Below are 20,138 nucleotides of genomic sequence, written 5' to 3' on the forward strand. Positions count from 1 at the left end.
CCTGGAGGCTATTGTCCTCCAGAACCTAGCGAACAGCTCGTCCAGCCTAGTCTCAAGGTCAGGTTTCTTTGCGTCCCGAGCACACGTGGCGGCGGCCATTTCGGTCTCCATCTTGTCAATATGGGTTTGCTGGTTGGGGATACGATTTAGGCTGCTGCCATCTTCTGCGGTCCGTATATGCTTGTGGTACTCGATTGCGTGGACCGGGATAACCCCCGCCGGTCCTGAGGGGGGGGGGGGGAAGCCCAATGCTTCGGGTGCTGCAAGATTTGGTGTGCCGGGAGAGCGGCCGTCTCTCCTCTGCTCTGCATGTTGTAGGCCCCAAGCCTCCGGTCCGGTTTCCCAGCGGGCTTTTGAACGTGCGAGGTGTCCCCCGGTACCCCTGCCTCCATATAGCAAGGTGGGGTAAGTTGGGGTTCTGAAGCAGGCTGTATTCCCACTGTTTTCTGACAAAAATCGAATTCAGGCCTGGGAGCTCACAGAAAGCGTGTCTGTTCAGCTCCCCGGTCAGGCCCCGCCCCTTACATCAAGATATTTTAAAAACATTTCTTGTTTAGTCCGCTCCTTCTATTCTGAAATGAAAATTGGAAAGGATAGTAAGTGCTTTATAGGTAGTGTCTCTCTTACTGTGAACTGGTCATTCACAAAATGTATGCATGGCATCTTATAAACATTACCGCACACACACGACCACTTCTACACTTTCAAAATGGCAGCCGGATATGGACTGGGCAACAGGACTTGCAACTCCCTCCTCTGTAACCGTTCAGAGCAAGTAGTTACATACTAACACGTATTGCTGCTGCCATGTTACTGCTGCCACCACCACATGGGAAATATGTACTCGAACATGCAGAAAAAAAAAAACACTCTTCCTGGAATGTTACATTTGTAAAAACAGGTGCGCTTTATTTTAAAATTGTGTTAATCTGAAAAATCTGGCGTGGCCGGACGGTCTATGAAGTGTTCCAAGATTGTAACTTGTAACTTGTAATTGTGACTGTATCACAGGTTGCTGTTGGTGAAAAAGAACTGCACTACATTGCCACGCAAGCACCTTTGCCTCACACATTCCATGATTTCTGGCAGATGGTGTGGGAACATGGGGTGAACGTCATCGCCATGGTAACTACTGAAGAGGTATGTAGTGCAACAATTGCTATTTAAATATGTTTGCGAGTTTGTGTGCGTGATACAAATCATAGCATTGAGGGGTTCTAGTGAGATCACAAATCTTTCAAATGAAGACTCTGGGATGGCATTATTTTTACCCTGTACATGCTTCAGTGTTATGTAATTATTATTTTTTTTTATTTATTTTTTAAATTAGAGTTAAGGTGAGGGCAATAGCCAAACTGAAAACAGAATGAACTTTTTAGGATTTTTTTGTAATTTAGCTATTATGGTCTACATTTTGGAATTCCATTTGAATTCCCAGCAATTTTCACTTGGGTAAATAAATAAATTTTACTTTTCATTCTCCAGGTATCCCATATATACATTTATACTATCTACTACTATTAATATCTAAATTAATCTGGTACTGAAGTATATATTGGACCATGATATGTTTTTTGCATATTAAAAAACAAAAACAAAAAAAAAACTCTTTACTCCTAGGAATAGTAACCTGTATTCCCAGTGCTATAGTGTTCCCTCCCTTACCATTTCGGTCCAGTAATAATAATTAAAACCAAAGATTTGCTTACCTTTTTCCATCGCCATAGAAGTAGCAGAGAGGAGTCATGGCCTCTTCCGGCATGATCCAATGCTACTCATAAACAAGTGCCATGTGAATTCAAACTTCCCTATAAGGAATCCTTAAATAAAAGCATTCCTACTGGGCAACCGCCAGTATAGTTGGCCTTAACCCAGCAATGTTTCTCAAACACAGCAAGGTTTTACATTGCAGGGTTACGAGGACAGGAACACTGCACCCAGATCACTTCATTGAGATAAAGATGTCTGAGTGTCTATAGTATCCCCTTTAAAGCCTCTAGTACATGATACAGTTGTTACATATCTTCTGGAATTGATAAAGACCAGAACATTACCTGTCCGTTATGGGCAACTGATAAAAGGACCATTCTTCATCAGAGTTACTGCTAGACTAGGAGACAAAACTGCACCAAAACCATAGATAGCTGGCACACCTAAAATCTAAAATAATGAGGATTCCAAAGCAGTGCTACAGAAGCACATTTTGGATTTTTGTGTATGTGATCTGCTGTGTGAGAATTTGTATCTGCTGGGTTAAGAGATTACTCTTTTAACCTTGCAGTGACGGTAACAATGATTGTGTTTTCCAAACACTGTGATGTTTCCATTCAAGCCGTAGAGGCTGTTTTCTTGTCCTCCGAGTGGAATAGACTCATGTTTGTCCGTCCAGTCTCTGCCAGCATTAAATTCCTTCGTTGATATCAGTTGTAATGGCTCCAGAAGTCACGATCTGCTCACAGATCCTTTCCTAAAATACTTGTAATCGTTTGCCAAACGAAACATCAAATAGTTTCCACTGTGATCTGGGACTGTGGCTCTGTATATTTTACAGCAAAGTATAGTATCAGTCAGCCTTTGGTCTGTTTACCTTCATATTGTGGAGCTGTTTCCTTAAACGCATTTATTCATTTTCCTTTGTATTTGTGTTTTATCTCATGTGTGATGTGTTGCCAGTGAGGGCAATGTATACATCAGTTCACGCTTTTGCTTCCTAATCTGGTCAGGATGATATATGATCTTTGAGAAGACGACAACCAGTTTGCTGCTTTTTACATCAGAGGTTATATGGCAAAGTATAAATAAGGTGTTTAAAGGGAAACCGTCCATTCTCTGGAAATTTTGTCCTCAACTAAGACATTACAAATATATATATATATATTTTTTTTTTTTAAAGAGCTAGCAAATGCCGTTACATTCAGTTTCAGTCCAGCCAGTTTCTAAAGTGGTCTAAATGAATAATAGTGGAACAATCACCATGTAGACCAGCAAGCACACCCATTGGTGATTCCTCCCACTCTACATTTTTGCACCACTTTTTAGAAGACATTTTGATAAATCTCCATAGTTCTTTTTCCTTCCATATAAGGTATTTATTTTTAGAATAAGTATTTATATGTATTGAAGGTAGCAAAGCAAAGATGTCTATTTATACTATCTCTATTTTCATATCTTGCAGGAAGAAGGAAGAGATCAGAGTTATCGTTATTGGCCAAAACTTGGGTCCAGGCAGAACTCTGCCACATACGGAAAGTTTAAAGTGACCACTAACTTCCGTACAGATGCTGGTCGCCATGCTATTACAGGGTTGAAAGTTAATCACTTGCTGTCTGGTCAGGAAAGGACCATTTGGCATCTGCAGTTTACGGACTGGCCAGATCACGGTTGTCCAGAAGAGGCCCAGGGATTTTTACGTAAGACGATTTACATTTTTTTTCAAAATTGTTTTATTTTTAATTGTTTTTCTAAATATTATCCTGCCATCTAACATCCATTATCTACATTTTAATCTTGTTGTTGACCCTTTCTCTTTAATTGTTCTCTTAAACAGTTTATTTGGAAGAAATCAATATGGTGTATTCACATGCCAACAGTATGCAGGACACAAGCAGCCACTGTAACCCACCGATTGTAGTCCACTGCAGTGCTGGCGTTGGAAGAACTGGAGTAGTTATATTGACAGAGCTGATGATGCGATGCTGGCAAGCCAATGAGGTGGGGGACGAAATATTAAAGGCAATTTAAAAAAAGTTAACAAACATTTTAACATGAAAAAAAAAAGAGAAGTAAAATACATAGCACTTAGGATCAGCAACAGCATACAATCTTGTAATTTCTCCTTGTATAACCTGGGACAGATGCAAAAAAATAAAACTAAAACTGCTGTATCTCATTGTTGAAGCCCTCAAGCTTGAGGGGCAGGGAGGGTTATGAACTGGAGGTAGATTCACTGGTATGCCTTAATATTATGAAACTATCAAAATTAGTTTCCCGAACTAACAGGAAACACCAAATATTGCCTCGGACCATTTTTATCACAATGGATTGTGTGTACAAATCACAAAATCTAATGTGCCATGGTTTGTTTGTTAGTAATATTTAGTATATAATGTTGTAATGTAAACCATTTTTGAAAAACATATATTTCTATAGGGGTGATTTTTCTTTTTGACATTGTATCATACACACTCTAGTATAATGACGTAATGTTCCTTGAGTGAGAATATTAGATATTAGATTCTGCTTTAAGAATTCTAATCAATAAAGCACCTTGATATGTAACTGAATGTGAAACCATAAAAGTGTCACACCAATCGTGCTTTTTTTTTTTTTGTCTCCTCCCCAGAATGTTGAAATTCCGGCTATGCTGAAATATCTCCGTGACCAAAGGGTGTTTATGATTCAGACTATTGCACAGTATAAATTTGTCTATCAAGTACTTATCCAGTTTTTTGAAAGTACCAGACTGGTTTGATACATTTTGGTCCTTGTGAAGACCAGAAGTCAGTTTGCCAGTTTGGTGACCTGGCCATCCCGCAATGTTGTCATGGAATATATGCTACATTTGGAAGACTTTTTTGCATATTTTTTTTTGTAAGTGGACTTTTAACACACAGCTTGGGTTTTTCAATAAGTTGCACCCCATTTTTTTTTCTTTTTCTAAAGATAATTTATTTTCTCAAAAGCTATTTATATAAGAAATTTAATATTTTCTACAATGAACCATAGTTTCGTTGTGATATCTGAATGTTGCAAGTGTTATATGTGTATATATTTTTAATCACATATTATGGTTTTTATATCTTAATGAAATAAAAATAAAAATGGACTTCATTATTTTTATTGATATAACAATTTCCTCATATATGTGTATATATATAAAATTATATGTAGAATCACATTGGATTTATTTACACTTTAAAATAGAATTCAAAAGCACTGGTACTTTGTTAAATAGTTTTTTTTTTTTTTAGAGGGATTGTATATTTACATTTGTGATTGTAATTATATCTTCTAAAGTAATTTTTTTTAATTTGTTTACATTTTTTTTTCTCTGCATAGCTTTTGTTAAATGTGCACCTTAAAAACATTTTTTTACTTATTTCTTTTTTTTTTTTTACTTTTTACCATAGCAGAGAAGGTAGGTGTAATTTTAAAACTGAATTTCTGGATCTGTATATACAACTACATTGCTGAAAATGTGTACATCTTAGAAGAGACTCAGTCTAAAGACTTATTTACTAAAATGAAAATTAAAAGAGAATTTAAAATTTAAGGCTAGAGTAGTCAATCTGAAAGCATAGCTGACTTAGAGAATGTTTCCAGTTTGCCTAATTTAACCTTAAATGTGAAATTAATGTTGGGTTCACTTTGAATTTCCACTTTGGTGAATAACTCTGTGGTTTGGGAAAGTCTGTTTTGTAAAAATTAAAGGTGTGGGAAAAAAACAAACCTAACTGGGCTAAAAATGACCATAAAAACCAAGTTCATGTTAAATGTAACGGGCTGTCAGGATAACATATTTTTTTTTTCAAAATTGCGTAATTCTCTGTTGAGAATATTTGTATAATTCTATGCACTCAGAACAACTTTTTTTTTTCTCATTATATTCAAAAGTCAGCTTTGTTTTTTTTTTGTTTATATGTATTTTTTTCATATTGTTTGAAGTTTAACACTGGTATGTAAAGATCCAGAAGTTTAAGGCATTAAATAGATACAATATGTGGAAATATAACAATTGTGTGCATATTTTTGTAGAAATTGTTGAATGATCATTAATGTGAAAAAGGTAATATTGTCACAAATATTCTACAAAATGTATTACACAATGCGTTGCTCTATGTGATTGACAACTCCATGTGCAAATACCTGTGTGATAACCAGATGGATAACACATGTATAGATGTAACACTGTATAATTTTACCAGGCTTTTTTATTTTTTTCCCTTGGCATAGTATCGTGGGAATGGGAATTAAACTACACAACGTTGTAGAGGCACAGTACCCCATATCCCAACTTTCCCTATTGCTATGTAGATCACTGTAAAGACCCCAAGCCTAAACTTTACACTAGCTCCCTTAGTGTGTCTTTATTAATGTCACGGTCCTCAGCGGGGTAATGCTACCATGTCACCGCATTTATATTGACATTTCATACTCACCACTTTAAAAACTGTTGTTGTTTCATGTTGTATAATAATTGGTATACCCAAATTTGAGTACAGATGGATTGTGGGGGAGCTGGAGGACATTTTTATTGATCAGTTACTAGATATTTAGGTAAAATAGCTGTATCATGACCGTGTTCATGAAAATCTTCAAGTACGAGTTTAATTATTAAAATCACATTAACTTTTCTTTATTAAAAGTTGGACAAGTATAGATTCGATTTTGCCATATATTGTCAATGTATTGTATTCATTCACACTATACACATCTACAATTTTAACACTTGTGTTGCAGAGGATGTAACTGAAATTCAACAAAAGTCTGCAATATGTTAATGGAAATTTATATTCTAAATTTGTATTCACTTTGGTTTTGCAGAGGTGAATAGTTTTAGATGTGTCTAATTTACACAGCGTATATGTTTGGGAACAGAAAAATGAACTTGCTTAGAGACGCGTAAGATTTTCACCCATATGGGGACAATTAAGACACTGTCCTGGGTAGAAATAATGGTTCGTTCCTGTGCTAAGTGGATAAGAACTAATAAACATTTCTTTGTACAGGATATGAAATAAATTGTACCCCTTAGTAATGAGAACAGAGGTTTCATCTGGAATAAACCGGGTCCTTTATAAATTAATATATGTATCACTAATCAAATAAAACAGAGCTTTTTGTTTTCTTACAATAGGATAATGGGATGAGGGTTTTTCTTAGCAGAGTGACAGATTCCAAAACAAGCTATGTGGATAATAATGTGTAACAAATTCTATGATTGACCTCTGACTACTAAACAGTTTGAGCTTACTGTTAATGTGTTACAAATAAATAGAACTTTGTGCTTATAAGGTTGCTAGTGGCAGCCATCTTGCTTTTCTTTCAAACTACATGTGACTTTTTTTCTGCAACGAATGCAAGCTAGAAAAATCAGTTTATAAATAAATATGTAGTTATAAGATAAGGAAGATCTGCATATTTTGGAGGTTAATAATGCTGTGTGTATATATTTTTGCATACAATTACCATTTAAAAATGTGAGTGCATACTTTATTATCCGTTAAGACTTCCCCACGTATGCAGTCTGTGTTTGGATAAATCAATGTTGCTGCAAAGAATAATTGCTGTATAGAGCTTTTCTGGGGAAAAGAATCCTTTTCGTTTTCTAGCTCGGCTAGAGGAGCCATGTCTGTTCCAATCAGTAAAAAAGTGATTTTTTTTTCACTCTGTCTACATGGCTGTACTCCAATTCGAAATGTTAAAGAAAAGAGTGTGCATTTTCCTAAATTGTAGTTTTTTTTTTTTTTGCACTGGGCTATTTAAAACCATGTTACCACTGTAACCTCAGGATTTATAGACTCTTAGAACCTTGGATTATCTTGCTAACAATGTAGTGCAATTGGACAAATAGTTTGCATTGACCTTCAAAGGGCTGTACTGAGTGCCTGTGTTGGGCCTTCAGTAACTGTAGCTGATTCACAGATTTTCATCGAAGCATATAACTTACATTTTATTATATAATTCTAAAGTCCAATAGATGCCACACTCCAGTAGAAAAGGGAAAATATTTTAGTCTAGAACAGATACATTGATGAGCATATACAGTACATTGTTCTCCATACAAACTGTGTAAAGTACATCGTTGGCACTCTAAAAATTCTACTTATACGAGTAGGTATAAGTGGAAAATATTACCGCCCTGAATTGTTTCATGCTCATTTACGTGTCTGCCATGCCAACTTTATTTGAATTGGCTGTTGCTTGTGATACACTTTGTCTATATTACTACTTATATGGCTACCTGAGATTTGTAAATAAAGATGCGTTCACAGAGTATAGATAATGACGTTTCCATTAAACTTTATGCTTTGATGTCAAAAGTATTGTATAAAAAAAATTAAAAAGTAAAAGATTTTTGGCGGGGGGATTGGTAACTTTGCAATTTCTTCAATACTATGCATTTAAAATTTGTAGTATAGTAATCCTGTCTCTTGGTTTCCCCATAGGAATGTGACTACTTGAACACTATTTTTGCACTGTACAGGCTTTGCCCTTTGTGTATGTCTATGCATGTTAGTAAATAACTGAACATTTCTCATGCAAAACTGGGGGAAGTTTTGGGCAATGTAATGCAAAGCTGGTCTTTGGATCAGGCAATCCCTGCAGATTGCCCCATGATTTAAGTGCTGCTCTTTTCAAGATTATGCCAAGTCAAGGTAGAGCGAACGTGAAGTTCTCAAGCTGGTGCGTAACATGTCTTTTATAAGAGGTAATGGGTTATTTTTATTAAAGTGATACAAAGTGCCATAACCCCCACAGCTCATTGTAGAGCTGTAAAAGAAGTAGAGTAATGAAATAAGTTTGAGATGAGACTTTACTCAAAGGCTTGACATTAAGCAAGGGATCTCCTCCTGCCTAGAGTGCCCTTTCACAATATTATGCAATACTAGTGAATGATTTCACTCCACCCATATGGACTGTGGTTCAAGCACATCTGAGATGGTCACAAATGTAAACTTTTTTTCTTCTCTGGTCAGCTGTAGAACTGAATTTTAGTATGGAATCTTATAGATTAAAGCATAATCTTATCTGGCATATACATGACTCGTAAAGAACCTGAAACCATCTGATCTGTTAAATGTTCAATCATTATGGACTTAAGAATATTGAAAAATGAATGCACTTGTATAGTAGTTTAAATGTGTTTGATTAAGACCCTGTATGCATCACCACACCTGACGTTGGCACTGAAGGGAGTTATATCCTCAGTCATTATGAAGTACAACTTAGTGGTTTGTCCCCTGGAAGTCGCCAAGCCTTTAACAGCTGAACAACTGCTGCCTAGCTCCACTCGCTAAATGTATTAAGAGGTATCCATGTAGTAATTTACCCTGAACACACATGCAGAAATGTGCTTGGCTGGTCCAATTTTGGACCTTCTTGAAATATTACCCTATCCTTCTCCCAGTTTTGGATTGATATGTAAATATCCTTTGATAGTATATGCCAGGCTTCCCCAAACTCCGGCCCTCCAGATGTTGCTTAACTAAAACTCCCATGATTCTCAGCCTATTTTCATAGAATCATGGGAGTTTTAGTTAAGCAACATCTGGAGGGCCGGAGTTTTGGGAAGCCTGGCATATACTATGGCATTTTACACTTTGCTTAAATCTGTCAAATGAAAACTGCCTAGATATATATTTTGGTATTGAAAACCATCATAGGTAATCTATTAATACACATTTATGGTAGTCTTTTTTTTTTTTTTTTAAATAAAATGTTTTGCATCCCTTCGTGTTGTGACAGGTTTTTTTTTTTTAATGCACTAGAAAATTAACAGAAAAATAAAACTATTAAACATCTAAAACTAAACAGTGTGCCTGTGAACTGATACTCACACCCCAAACCTGAGTTGCACGAATAGCGGCTTGTGCCCACCCTTTAGCCACACAATATCATTAAATTGTTTAAAATGGGCAAATCTAAAACAAGTGAAATTCCCAGTATCCTGCCACCTATTAGTTATATAGCGCCAGCAAATTCCGTAGCGCTGTACCTATTCCATCTACTGCTCCAGTCTGTTTAATGATATCATCACTATCCCCAATGAGGTTATTATCTTTGTAAGTTCTATTTAGGGAACAGAACTTTCATTAGCTGGTAAACAGTACCCTGGCAACACCCCCTTCTCCCTTTTAAGTAGTCAAACTTTAACGTCTTTAGTCACGTCAGCAGCATGCTGTAGTGGTTATGGTGCTTGGAATGGTTTGTGTGATCGGAAAAGGTGGTGGTAGTTCATGTTAAAGCATTATTACTAAATGAGTCAACTCAAACTTCAGTAAATAGCTTTCTATTCTTTGTAGGTCTCGTAAATTTATACATTAATCTAAAGGGTTTAATATTCATGAAGGTTTGGAAGTTTATGTAAAAAGAAAAATTCAAAACACACAATTTGTCTCTTGTTTATTACATTGCACTGAGACAGCAATTTAGTAATAAAACTCGCAGGCAAACTTTGGTTGATTTCAGTTTCAGGCAGTGTATTGTGCAAAAAAAAAAAAGGTTAAAAAACAAAACAAAAACAGCCATTCAAATCTTAAAAACAAAGTTCAAATAAAACGCATGAGTTGGATTGCTGCAAACGATGTAAATCCGGGGCAAAAAAATAAATAGGGATTCTGATTTACTACAACTGCTATAATTCTCTGCTGTCTTATCGCTGCCAGGGAATTATGGGAGTTGTAGTTTGACATATGGGCTCATTTTGACAGACTTGGTATATGTTGGTATTCAAAGGCACCAAGGGAGAAATCTGTAAAGGGTCTCAGAGAACAACCTGTTAATTTAAAGGGTCACCCCAGACCTCTAAACAACTTTAGATTGATGAAAAGCTTTGTGTAAAGAGTGATTTTTCTTTTCTTTTAATTTTGCAAAAAAAGTGCAATTTCAATAGAAATTGTCCATTAATTAAATTGGTTACACCCCCTTGGTGTTCAAACAGACAACAGATCATGTTACTTCCTGGTTTCATTAGCTCAATGCAGCTGACATCAAGAGGCAGCAATTGTTCAGAGCACCTGACTTCTCATTGAGCTGTATTTGGAAGTCTGTGACTGGACAGACACAGAAAATCTGGGCCGGGTTAGAAAGGGAGAGCTTGCAAAGGCAGCAGAGAAGAGAACTGCAAGGTTTTGCAAGCTGATTTTAGATATCTGCAATGAAAAAATACATAATTAAATGCACGCAAGTTTTCATTTGGGGTATATCTACTAAACCGGGATTATTTTGTATTTAAGCAGTGGAGTGTCCCTTTAATTACTGTTTAGCAACCTACAATATCAGGTTGACTGATTAAATAATTTACACTTTTAGTCCTATAATTTTAAACTAATATCCCTAATATTCAGTTTTACTTGATCCATACATATTGGGATATTTACCCTTTTTTGTTTTACTTTTTTTTTATTAAATTATTCAAATTTTGTTTAAACTGTTTGAAGAAATATAAATATAAGCTTCGGCCCCTCTAGGCTAATAATTAACAGTCTTTCCAAGCAAAACAGTAGCACACAATCTAGATACCACTTGTATGGTAAAAATAAAAGCAGCATTACAGGTTTCGCAGTTCCATTGACAAACATCTTAGCATTCCAAACACGTGTTTAAATAGAAGTGCTCCGTTCGCATACTTTAATGTTCTAGTTCCTTTTTGATTTCTGTGATATAATGATGATCAGCGCCATGAGCGATTTCCATTATATTAATGGCCTGAGGGGAAAGGGACAAAGCATGGATAAAGTTAAAAGCCCACAACAGTTCAAATGTGAATAAGACACCAAACACAGCTCAGCAGCACACGTTCATATGTTAAAATGTAGGTCAAAATTTCAGCTGCAGAGGTGGTGGAGGAGCAGCAATCTACAAACCGCCAATTGTTAAAAAAAGTAAATGTTTTGTAGTATTTTAACCCCTTAAGGACCAAACTTCTGGAATAAAAGGGAATCAAGACATGTCTTGTGTCCTTAAGGGGTTAAACAGATTAATAATGAAGGCCAAGATTTTACAACTTAAAGGGACCCTATCGGCACCCAAACAACTTCAAATCAATAAAGTGGTCTGGGTGGCATGACCCAGTTGGCTTAATCCTGCAGCTAGAAATATCACCATTATGTAGAACAGCATTGCAGGGTTTAAGTGTCTTTAGTGGCGGTCACTCAAACAGCAACTACAAGTGCATACGAGGACACCACAGAATAACATTTATCAGATGGTCTATGTGCATGCACACTAGCCTCCCAACACTTTCACATAAGAGAGCACTGGATTGGCTGAGATTATCGTTCTCAGCAAAGAAGCCAGGATGGAAGGAACGAGACTGGCTCGGTGAGGGAAAAACCTAAAAGTACCAATGATGCCCTATGCCATCAGAAGAATCTTGTGTCAAGGATCATTAAGTACAATTTAGTCATAAACTAGTCTTAGGATGTGGCAAAGTTTAAAGCCCCATTCATTTACCACCAGCAAGGCAGTATAGAGCTACTGACTGAGTAAATACACTGGATATTACATGCCGGTATTAAGATCTCAAAGACAACAGTGTGATGACCGTAGGCATGGCATTGGGTTTTGAAAAAGAATGGATGAGAAAGAAAAAATGTCTATTTAGGGAAAATGAAACTGTAGTTAAAATTTAAACATTTATTTAATCACATTTTATTTAGTAAACTTTGAAAAAGGTGTGTTTTGGCAATCTAAGCACTACATTTCATATATACTGAGTAAGAACAAAATTGTTGGTCTGTCTTACAACAGTGTACATCATGGGTGCCCAAAAGGAAGATCCCCACCGGTTTTAAAACAGCCTCCATGATGCTTTGTCATACTAAAGGCATGCAAACATTATAGTACCTATTAAAACAATCACAGATGGGTCCATGTCTACACTACTCTAATATTGAAAGACTGATAACGATATACAATTTACAATGAAGGTCAAGAACATAGTTTTCCTAAATTAGTCATTGGGCTCTCATAATGGTTGTAAACCACTAACATCTATTTATACTTGAGAATTGACCAAGTTGTAGCAAAACCATCTACAGATGGGATGATGCTAATCAGTCTGCAGGCTTTTGTTATATCTATCAGACAATTGTAGGCCACTTGTGATGGTCCATGTTTCAGTGGTAAGGATAAATTGTTCATTATAGAGAATATATTCTTATAGCATAGATAAATGCCAAGATGGTGGTAACACAACAACATAACTGACCCACCAATGATTATCATTAGATGGCAAAAACCTGAACTTTTGGTAGGGCTCAGATAACCTACGTCCTAGAAGAGAGCATTGATATAGTTGCGTATATGGAAAACATCTTAAGCACAATGTGTTCAAGCAAGTACCTTCTTAAGGGCCTTTGTCCCGGCAGTGTTTTTCTCCAGTCCCATATAAAGTCTACCAAGTTTCAGCCACATGGAGGCAACATTCAACGAATATGCAGGATAGTGCTTACTGGAAAAGAAGAACTTTATTTTAGATCATTGAATGCTAGAGCCTCACCCAAGAGGCGATCACAAATCATACTGAACGTCCGTGTAATCAACTAGTCCCATACAGTCAGATTAGCAGAATAAATTATGGAGCCTCTGCAAGGTTAGTCGATTCTTTAGAGTGTGACCGGGACATTGTGAATCCACATTCTGTGCATGCTATATACTCCCATTAGAATGTTCATTCAAATATTAATAAAGATTAGGCCTCTGGAAGCAGAAGCTTTAATGCCCGACAATACGGAAACTGAAAACCCAGCTTTACATTAAGTTCTGGTTGTATCTATTAGCTCACTATTTATTAGGTTTGAATAGAATCGCAACACATGTGGAAATGTTTCGTAGACTGTATTACTGTGCCTTGTTTCCCAACAATGAGTTTTACACGGCATGAATCAATTAATGGTCAATGTGGATATCTGATCACCTGTGGGAGATTAGTTTAGATATTTATCAAGGAAAGTCAGGTGCTATTCTGGGGCACAGTACTGACAGTCAGGAGACATTTTGCTTCCACGGTGACTAATTATTATTAGGTATCATTCATCGGAAGCAGAATATGAGAACTGGGAAAAGCTCAGTGAAATCTTTATAGCATGCACTTAGGTTAGTCGCCACTCAGGTCTCAAAATGGTTTTTGATCACTTGTGTCATTACAGAGAATTGTACCATTTGCCCAAAAGGGAAGCCCAGATCTGAAATACTGGCAAGTTCCCTTTGCACAAGAGTTAAAGAAACCAACTAATGATGATGGGTTTGGCCTTCTTTGGGCCTCATCATTGAGGTGTAGCGGATACTCCGTTAGACACAGTGAGCACGTGGTATTAGTTTGTTTACTCTTCTAAAGGTAAAAAGATAATCCAGATGTGAACTCCTTGCTCACTCTTCCTAAGGAGGCATCAGCTATACCTTAATGAAAAGGCCTAACAAGGCTGAAATTAATGTTTAGGGTTGCTGTATCTCTCGTGCAGAGGGAACCAGCTTGCATTTTGGATCTAGATTGCCCACGTTGATGGGATCAGTCTATGTGCTAGAAACCACTTGAAAACTCAGGGGAGACCCACCAAAGGGCAATATGTCCGTTCTCAGTATTCTCTTGCGCCCCGTTTTAGTTGGTTTGCTGACGTTTTTCAACTTTAGTTAGTTATATTCTGTATGATTTGTGTTATACACTACCTGTAAGGCTTGATTATTTTTTGTCCATACTTAAGGGCCCCGTCCCAGTCTTGCATGTAGAGACAAACTCCCATAGCTTGGTACATCATATGCAACATGTAAACATTGCTCTCTTCAAACACAGCTCCCATTTTTTCCATGCTGAGCTCACAGATTTCCAGAAGCTCACTAGGCGGTACACCAGTCAAGAAAAGTAACTCTATGACAACTTAAAGATTATTTGCAACACTTGATCTTATGCACAATGCCTTAACCCCTTAAGGACCAAACTTCTGGAATAAAAGGGAATCATGACATGTCACACACGTCATGTGTCCTTAAGGGGTTAAAAGGACAATGGAGACACCATTACCCCAACAGGTTTTTGTATAATTTGTGCAAAAAAAGTGTCTGGTAGGTAAGTTGGTCCCAACAGTCACAGCCTACCACTACCATTCAGGTTTGGATACGTTTTACAAAAGTGAAACTAGCACTTTGCACCAAAACAACTTTAGCTTAATGAGACATATTTGGTGCATAGGTCAGGCTCACTGATCAATTATTTTGTTTTATGCAGCCCTAGCCACACCTCTGCTGGCTGTGAATCACACACAAAACAAGTTTCATTTTCAATCAGACTTTATAGCACTGTGTGTTTATTTCATAAGTTCGTATCACCTGCTCTATTTATTTAATGTAATCAGACGCGGCTCCTGCTTGGTCTAGCAGGCTATTAATAAAGCAAGACATAATACATTTTACATTAAAAGGAAATATAGTGCTAGGAATACAAAGTTTTATTTCTAGTACCCAACAGTGACCCCTCCCTCGCACCCTCCTGCAGCACAGAAAGGGCGCTCGTCACGCATTTGTTCCCTAATGTAGGGTGAAGAGACGTAGAGGCAGAGCCTAACCCAATGCTAAGGGACATCGGAGCTAGAATTAGGCAAGTGTCGAAAGGGGTGACACCCATGAGGACGTCCAGCATCAGTCAGGCAACAAAAAGTTGTCCAACAACCCTGAAGCACCTCTAGCTGCTGTCTGGTAGTCAGCCACTAGAGTTGGAGTTAACCCTGCTAGGTAATTATTGCGGTTTATCTATAACTGCACTAATTAGAATTGCAGGGTTAAGGGTACAGGGACAGTGCACCCAGATCACTTCAATGAGCTGAATTGATCTGGGTGCCTACAGTGTCTCTTTAAAACACACTGTGCAGTAAGGGAGACTAAAGAAGCAAGCCTCTTTTCAGTAAGTGTGTATGGAGGGAGCATAAACAAGATAAAACAATAAAAATGCATTTAACTTTTTAACGGCAGATAATTGAGCAGAGCAGTGAGGGGCACGATATATATACTCCAAATACATTCTATGCAGGGGCACGATACATACCTCCAAACCACTCATTGACTTATTGTGGTGCCGAGTGTCCCTTTGGAGGTGGCTACTTCTAGGACTTAATTAAAAAAGAATTTACTTTACTGCAGCATGAAGATCCCATTTTGCAGAATGGCAATTTTATGTAACAAAATCATGGTGGATCTGACAATCATAGCTGATCTGTAATGCCAGGTATATACAGATGTTTGTGAACTACGTTTCCCCAAGATACTTAGCCAGGTAGAAGGCCATCATTCCTCAGACTTGTTGGCAAAGGGATCATTATGCCCCTACCATGTGTTTTCACCTAGTATTAATTTACATAAAATTAATAAAATCATATTTAGATACACCGCTTGAACATTTATAAAAGTCCATCAGAAGTCCCTCTCAAAAAAAAACAAAAAAAAAAAAAACACATTAGAAAATACAAAAGAAATACAACACAAAAAGGATATTTTTATAATGCTTGGCTCTTCGAAACTCCTCAACAACATTTCGGGCATATTTGACCATATCTTTTACAGTCTGTGCACTGGGAGGGTCATTAAGTTTTCGGATCTCCATTTTCGCGCCATCCTGCAGAAAACAGAGCAAATCAGACTCAAACCCAAAAAACAAAATGATCAATCCAGTAAGGCAATAGAAAAGGAATTATGCTTCATTATTATCAGAATTTCTATAGCACCGACATATTCTGCAACACTTTAAGACAGGGGTTTTAAAAAAAAAAAAAAAAAAAAAAAAAAGTTATAAAAGTGGTTCAATCACAGACCATTATAAGCATGGATTGTTAATAGAGACATTGCTAGTATTTTCCCTTGCCGTGATAACAGGGCTGGGTTGTACACCTATTGGCTTTTGCTTCACTGCCTCGATTCCTTCAAAGATGTATTGGTATGACATAGGTCGTTACACCGGCTAAAGGGACAATATAGTCACCAGAACAACTACAGCTTAATGTAGTTCTGGTGTCTACAGCCTGTCCCTGCAGGCTGTTAAAACGTAAACACTGCCTTTTCATAGAAAAAGCAGTGTTTACATTACTGCCTAGTATGACCTCTAGTGGCAGTCACACAGAGGGCCACTAAAGGGGCTTCCTGGGTCAGTGCTGCAGAGTGTGCGGCTCTGGCGTTCAGTGTCTCCATGCTCTGTATGGAGACACTGAATGTTTCCCATAGAGATGCACTGATTCAATGCGTCTTTATGAGGAGATGCGGATTGGTGCAGCTGGCTTTATGCTGCGCATGTGCAATAGCCTCCCAGTGCTTTCTTATGGGAAGGCATTGGGTTGGCTGAGATCAAGTTTGAGGATCTCACCTGCAAAGGCGGGGCCAGCCGCGGCAAGCCCTGTGCGGCATAAAAAAAAAAAAAAAAAAAAGTTGAGTCGAAACCATTTCAATGGGAGGCAAGGGAAACAGGGAACCTAAGCAGTGCTTTTACCACTCTAGTGTCAGGAATACAGGTTTGTGTTCCTGACACTAGTCTTCCTTTAATGCACCAATACCTCTTGTGTTGGGACCAGGTTAACGCATGCTAGAGTGGAATTAGTGACAAATTGTGGAGAACGGAACACGCTACACAAAGTATATTACAATCAAAATGTGTTTGGACAGTCATATTTGCAAGTCTGCAATCTAAAGGTCATAACCTGTGACCGTCAGAATTCACAGTGCTTTCCATACTACCCTTTGGAACGTTGTAATAGTAAACACAGCCATCAGAAGAAGATAGGATTTAAAGTTAAATGTCAGCCAGAAAATGGTCCACATATAATTAACAATATTTTTAAATCAGGCATAATTCACATCAATGAGACATTACAGGATACTCAGACCCATAAACATCCAAATGTGATAGATCAAATCGTAAATCTGCTCAAAGTGCCCCAGGTAGGAGTTAGACGATGTTCCTCTCAAGTTTAACACTTTCACAGTCATCAGTCATTCAAAGGAAACTATAGTGCAAGGAAAACACAGTTGTTTTCATAGTTCTAGAGCTCCCCTGCCTCGCCACCCCCCTTCGGTCACATTCCTTATTACAGTGCAGTTGTCCCTCGGCACTGGTTCAGGCTCTGCCTCCACCTCCACCAATCAGCAGGGGACCTAATGTACATGTGTGGCAAGCGCATTGGGACTTACCCCATAGGAAAGCATTTTAGAATGCTTTCCTATGGGATATTGGATGTCCTCATGCAGACCAAAATTCACCTAACCACCCGGATGCTCCTCTAGTGGCTGTCTGGTACACAGCCACTAGAGGTAGAGGTAACCCTGCAAGGTAATTATTGAAGTTTATTAAAAACTGTAATATATAAAATTGCAGGGTTAAGGGACCTGGGATACTGCACCCAGAGCTGAAGTGGTCTGGGTGCCTATAGTGTCGCTTTAAGGAGACTGGTGACCAAGTACACCCCCCCCCCCCCCCCCCCAGGTAATATGCCAGTTTTTCAATGCCTGTCTAAAACCAGTAAAAAAATAAAAAGAACACTGGAGGCACCATATCCACTTCAAAAGATCGAAGGAGTTTTGTTACTCAGCGCTTAGTAGAGCATGATGCATGACAGACGCAAAGCTATGCCTTTTGTTATTCTGCAGGAACGATAAGGTTTTCATTGCAGGGTTAACCTTCCTCTAGTGGCTGTCATACTGACAGACACTAGTGGTGTATCCATGAAATAGTGGAGGTAGACCCCATTACTTCTATCAGGTGGACTGACAGATCAGTGAGATCATCAATAAGTAAGCTAACTTATTTCACCTCATGCAGCATGGACCTGGGCACCTAAACAGTGACTAGGGCACTATACTTATTTGTATGCCTAAAACTAGAGTGTTCCTTTAAGAACAATTGCTCAACTGGCACAATACAACTGCATTTACACAGCTTCTCATTTGTTTGAAAATAAGATTTAAAAGAAGAAAAAAAAAGGGGGTGGGGGAGGGGAGAGGAGATATATTAAACTTTGATGTTAACTGAAATCCCACCTACCTTTTGCTTGGTGCTACATTCTTTGCAGTCACAAGTAAAAAAATAAGAGTCCTTCAATCGGTCATTGCGATCTTCTGTGGGGTACAGCAAATCAATGTAGCTGGTGAAGATCTGGAAATACACAGAATAAGAATGACTTGTGATGTGATGTGATGCTATTGCGGGTTCTTGAAATTATGTCAATGCAAGGGTTAAGTTGTAATTGTGCTATGTTTGGTACCATGAGATCCATAGTTATTGACATAACCGAGAAATGCGAAGCAACATTGAAAATAGTGCCTGTAGTGCTAAACAAGTCTAATGAAATTGGAATAGAGGAGACAAAATATATACAATTCCACTTTACATTTTGCGATGCGTAAGAATATTTATTCCAGATTTAATTGGATCCATGACAGCAGGGATATGAAATGGCTCTGGACCCTAAATTACTAAAACTCCATATCCTGTTCACCATTGAGGGGATAAAGAATGAGACTCGTTTTTTTGTGCAATTCATACACAGAGCCAAAAGGTGGAAATATAGGACAGGCTAAGAGAATAGAGCCGCAGCTGTTGGTTTTACATTGTTCAGAGAGTTGCTGGATCCCACAGCGTGTCCAAGTTTATTTAAGCGGAATATCTGCTTAGTGTTAAGTCCTCTTGAGGCTTTCGTCAAGATTCCAAACAGTAACCAGCCTCCCACAAAGACAGGATTAAGGATGAAGGAAGTGCCAGAAGTGAGTTTGCCTCTAGCAGCCAACTCGACTGATGTTCGTCTGCACACATAAGATGATAAGTAATTGCACCGCTTTCCCTCTGTACCATTGGCTGGGTTCAGTTACCTGGAATAAATTTATCAGAGGATTTTATTCCAAAATCTGCTACAGACAAAGGTAACATGATCCAACGTAGCAGTCAATCAACAAAATTTAGTATGCTTATAATTCACAAATCACATTCAGCCATAGGGCTTCATATGATGGGAAGAAACAACTTCGGATAGAGGGAAGGGGATTAACATGTGAAAAGTTTTGTATTGTTAAATAATTCACACATAACTATTAGAATCAGACGGCCATGAGATGAGATCGGTATTTGAAGAACAGACATAATTTAATCTGTATTCAAGCATGTCTGCATACCTTTAAACAGAATGTAGATTCCAATTATTATTATTATGTTATTTATATAGCGCTTTACAGTGGGTGGATGCTGAGGCTTCAACAGCCAGGGACACAGCTGCCTATATGCAGATCTCAACTATTTTATAACAAGATTTTCAGCTCTTACGATTTCTAAAAGGACATAGAAGTAGCTATAAAAACAAACAAAAAAAAACAAAAAACACAAAAACATACTTTTGTCACGACGACAATCCCAAGGAGCTCCGCACAGAAGCCCCCAGCGCTAGCACGGC

At 37.8% G+C, this 20,138-nt stretch overlaps 2 protein-coding genes across 2 annotated transcripts in view; one reads left to right on the forward strand and one right to left on the reverse strand.

The window, feature by feature from the left end:
• PTPN14 (protein tyrosine phosphatase non-receptor type 14) overlaps nucleotides 1–4,745 on the forward strand; it is a 104,072-nt gene extending 99,327 nt beyond the window's left edge. Inside the window, exons 16-19 of the mRNA XM_063443836.1 lie at nucleotides 1,012–1,140; nucleotides 3,176–3,410; nucleotides 3,548–3,711; nucleotides 4,343–4,745. Of these exons, the coding sequence (XP_063299906.1) occupies nucleotides 1,012–1,140; nucleotides 3,176–3,410; nucleotides 3,548–3,711; nucleotides 4,343–4,471 (657 nt within the window). The 3' untranslated portion in view covers nucleotides 4,472–4,745. The remainder of the gene's footprint in view (nucleotides 1–1,011; nucleotides 1,141–3,175; nucleotides 3,411–3,547; nucleotides 3,712–4,342) is intronic.
• Nucleotides 4,746–10,624: 5,879 nt separating this feature from the next.
• Nucleotides 10,625–20,138, reverse strand: part of SMYD2 (SET and MYND domain containing 2) — a 43,450-nt gene continuing 33,936 nt past the window's right edge. The window contains exons 8-12 of the mRNA XM_063443835.1: nucleotides 18,740–18,850; nucleotides 16,207–16,327; nucleotides 14,392–14,566; nucleotides 13,069–13,177; nucleotides 10,625–11,430 (exon numbers count right to left, since the gene is read on the reverse strand). Of these exons, the coding sequence (XP_063299905.1) occupies nucleotides 11,353–11,430; nucleotides 13,069–13,177; nucleotides 14,392–14,566; nucleotides 16,207–16,327; nucleotides 18,740–18,850 (594 nt within the window). The 3' untranslated portion in view covers nucleotides 10,625–11,352. The remainder of the gene's footprint in view (nucleotides 11,431–13,068; nucleotides 13,178–14,391; nucleotides 14,567–16,206; nucleotides 16,328–18,739; nucleotides 18,851–20,138) is intronic.

This window comes from Pelobates fuscus, chromosome 2 (genome assembly GCF_036172605.1).
Source record: "Pelobates fuscus isolate aPelFus1 chromosome 2, aPelFus1.pri, whole genome shotgun sequence".
Classification (NCBI taxonomy): Eukaryota; Metazoa; Chordata; class Amphibia; order Anura; family Pelobatidae; genus Pelobates; species Pelobates fuscus.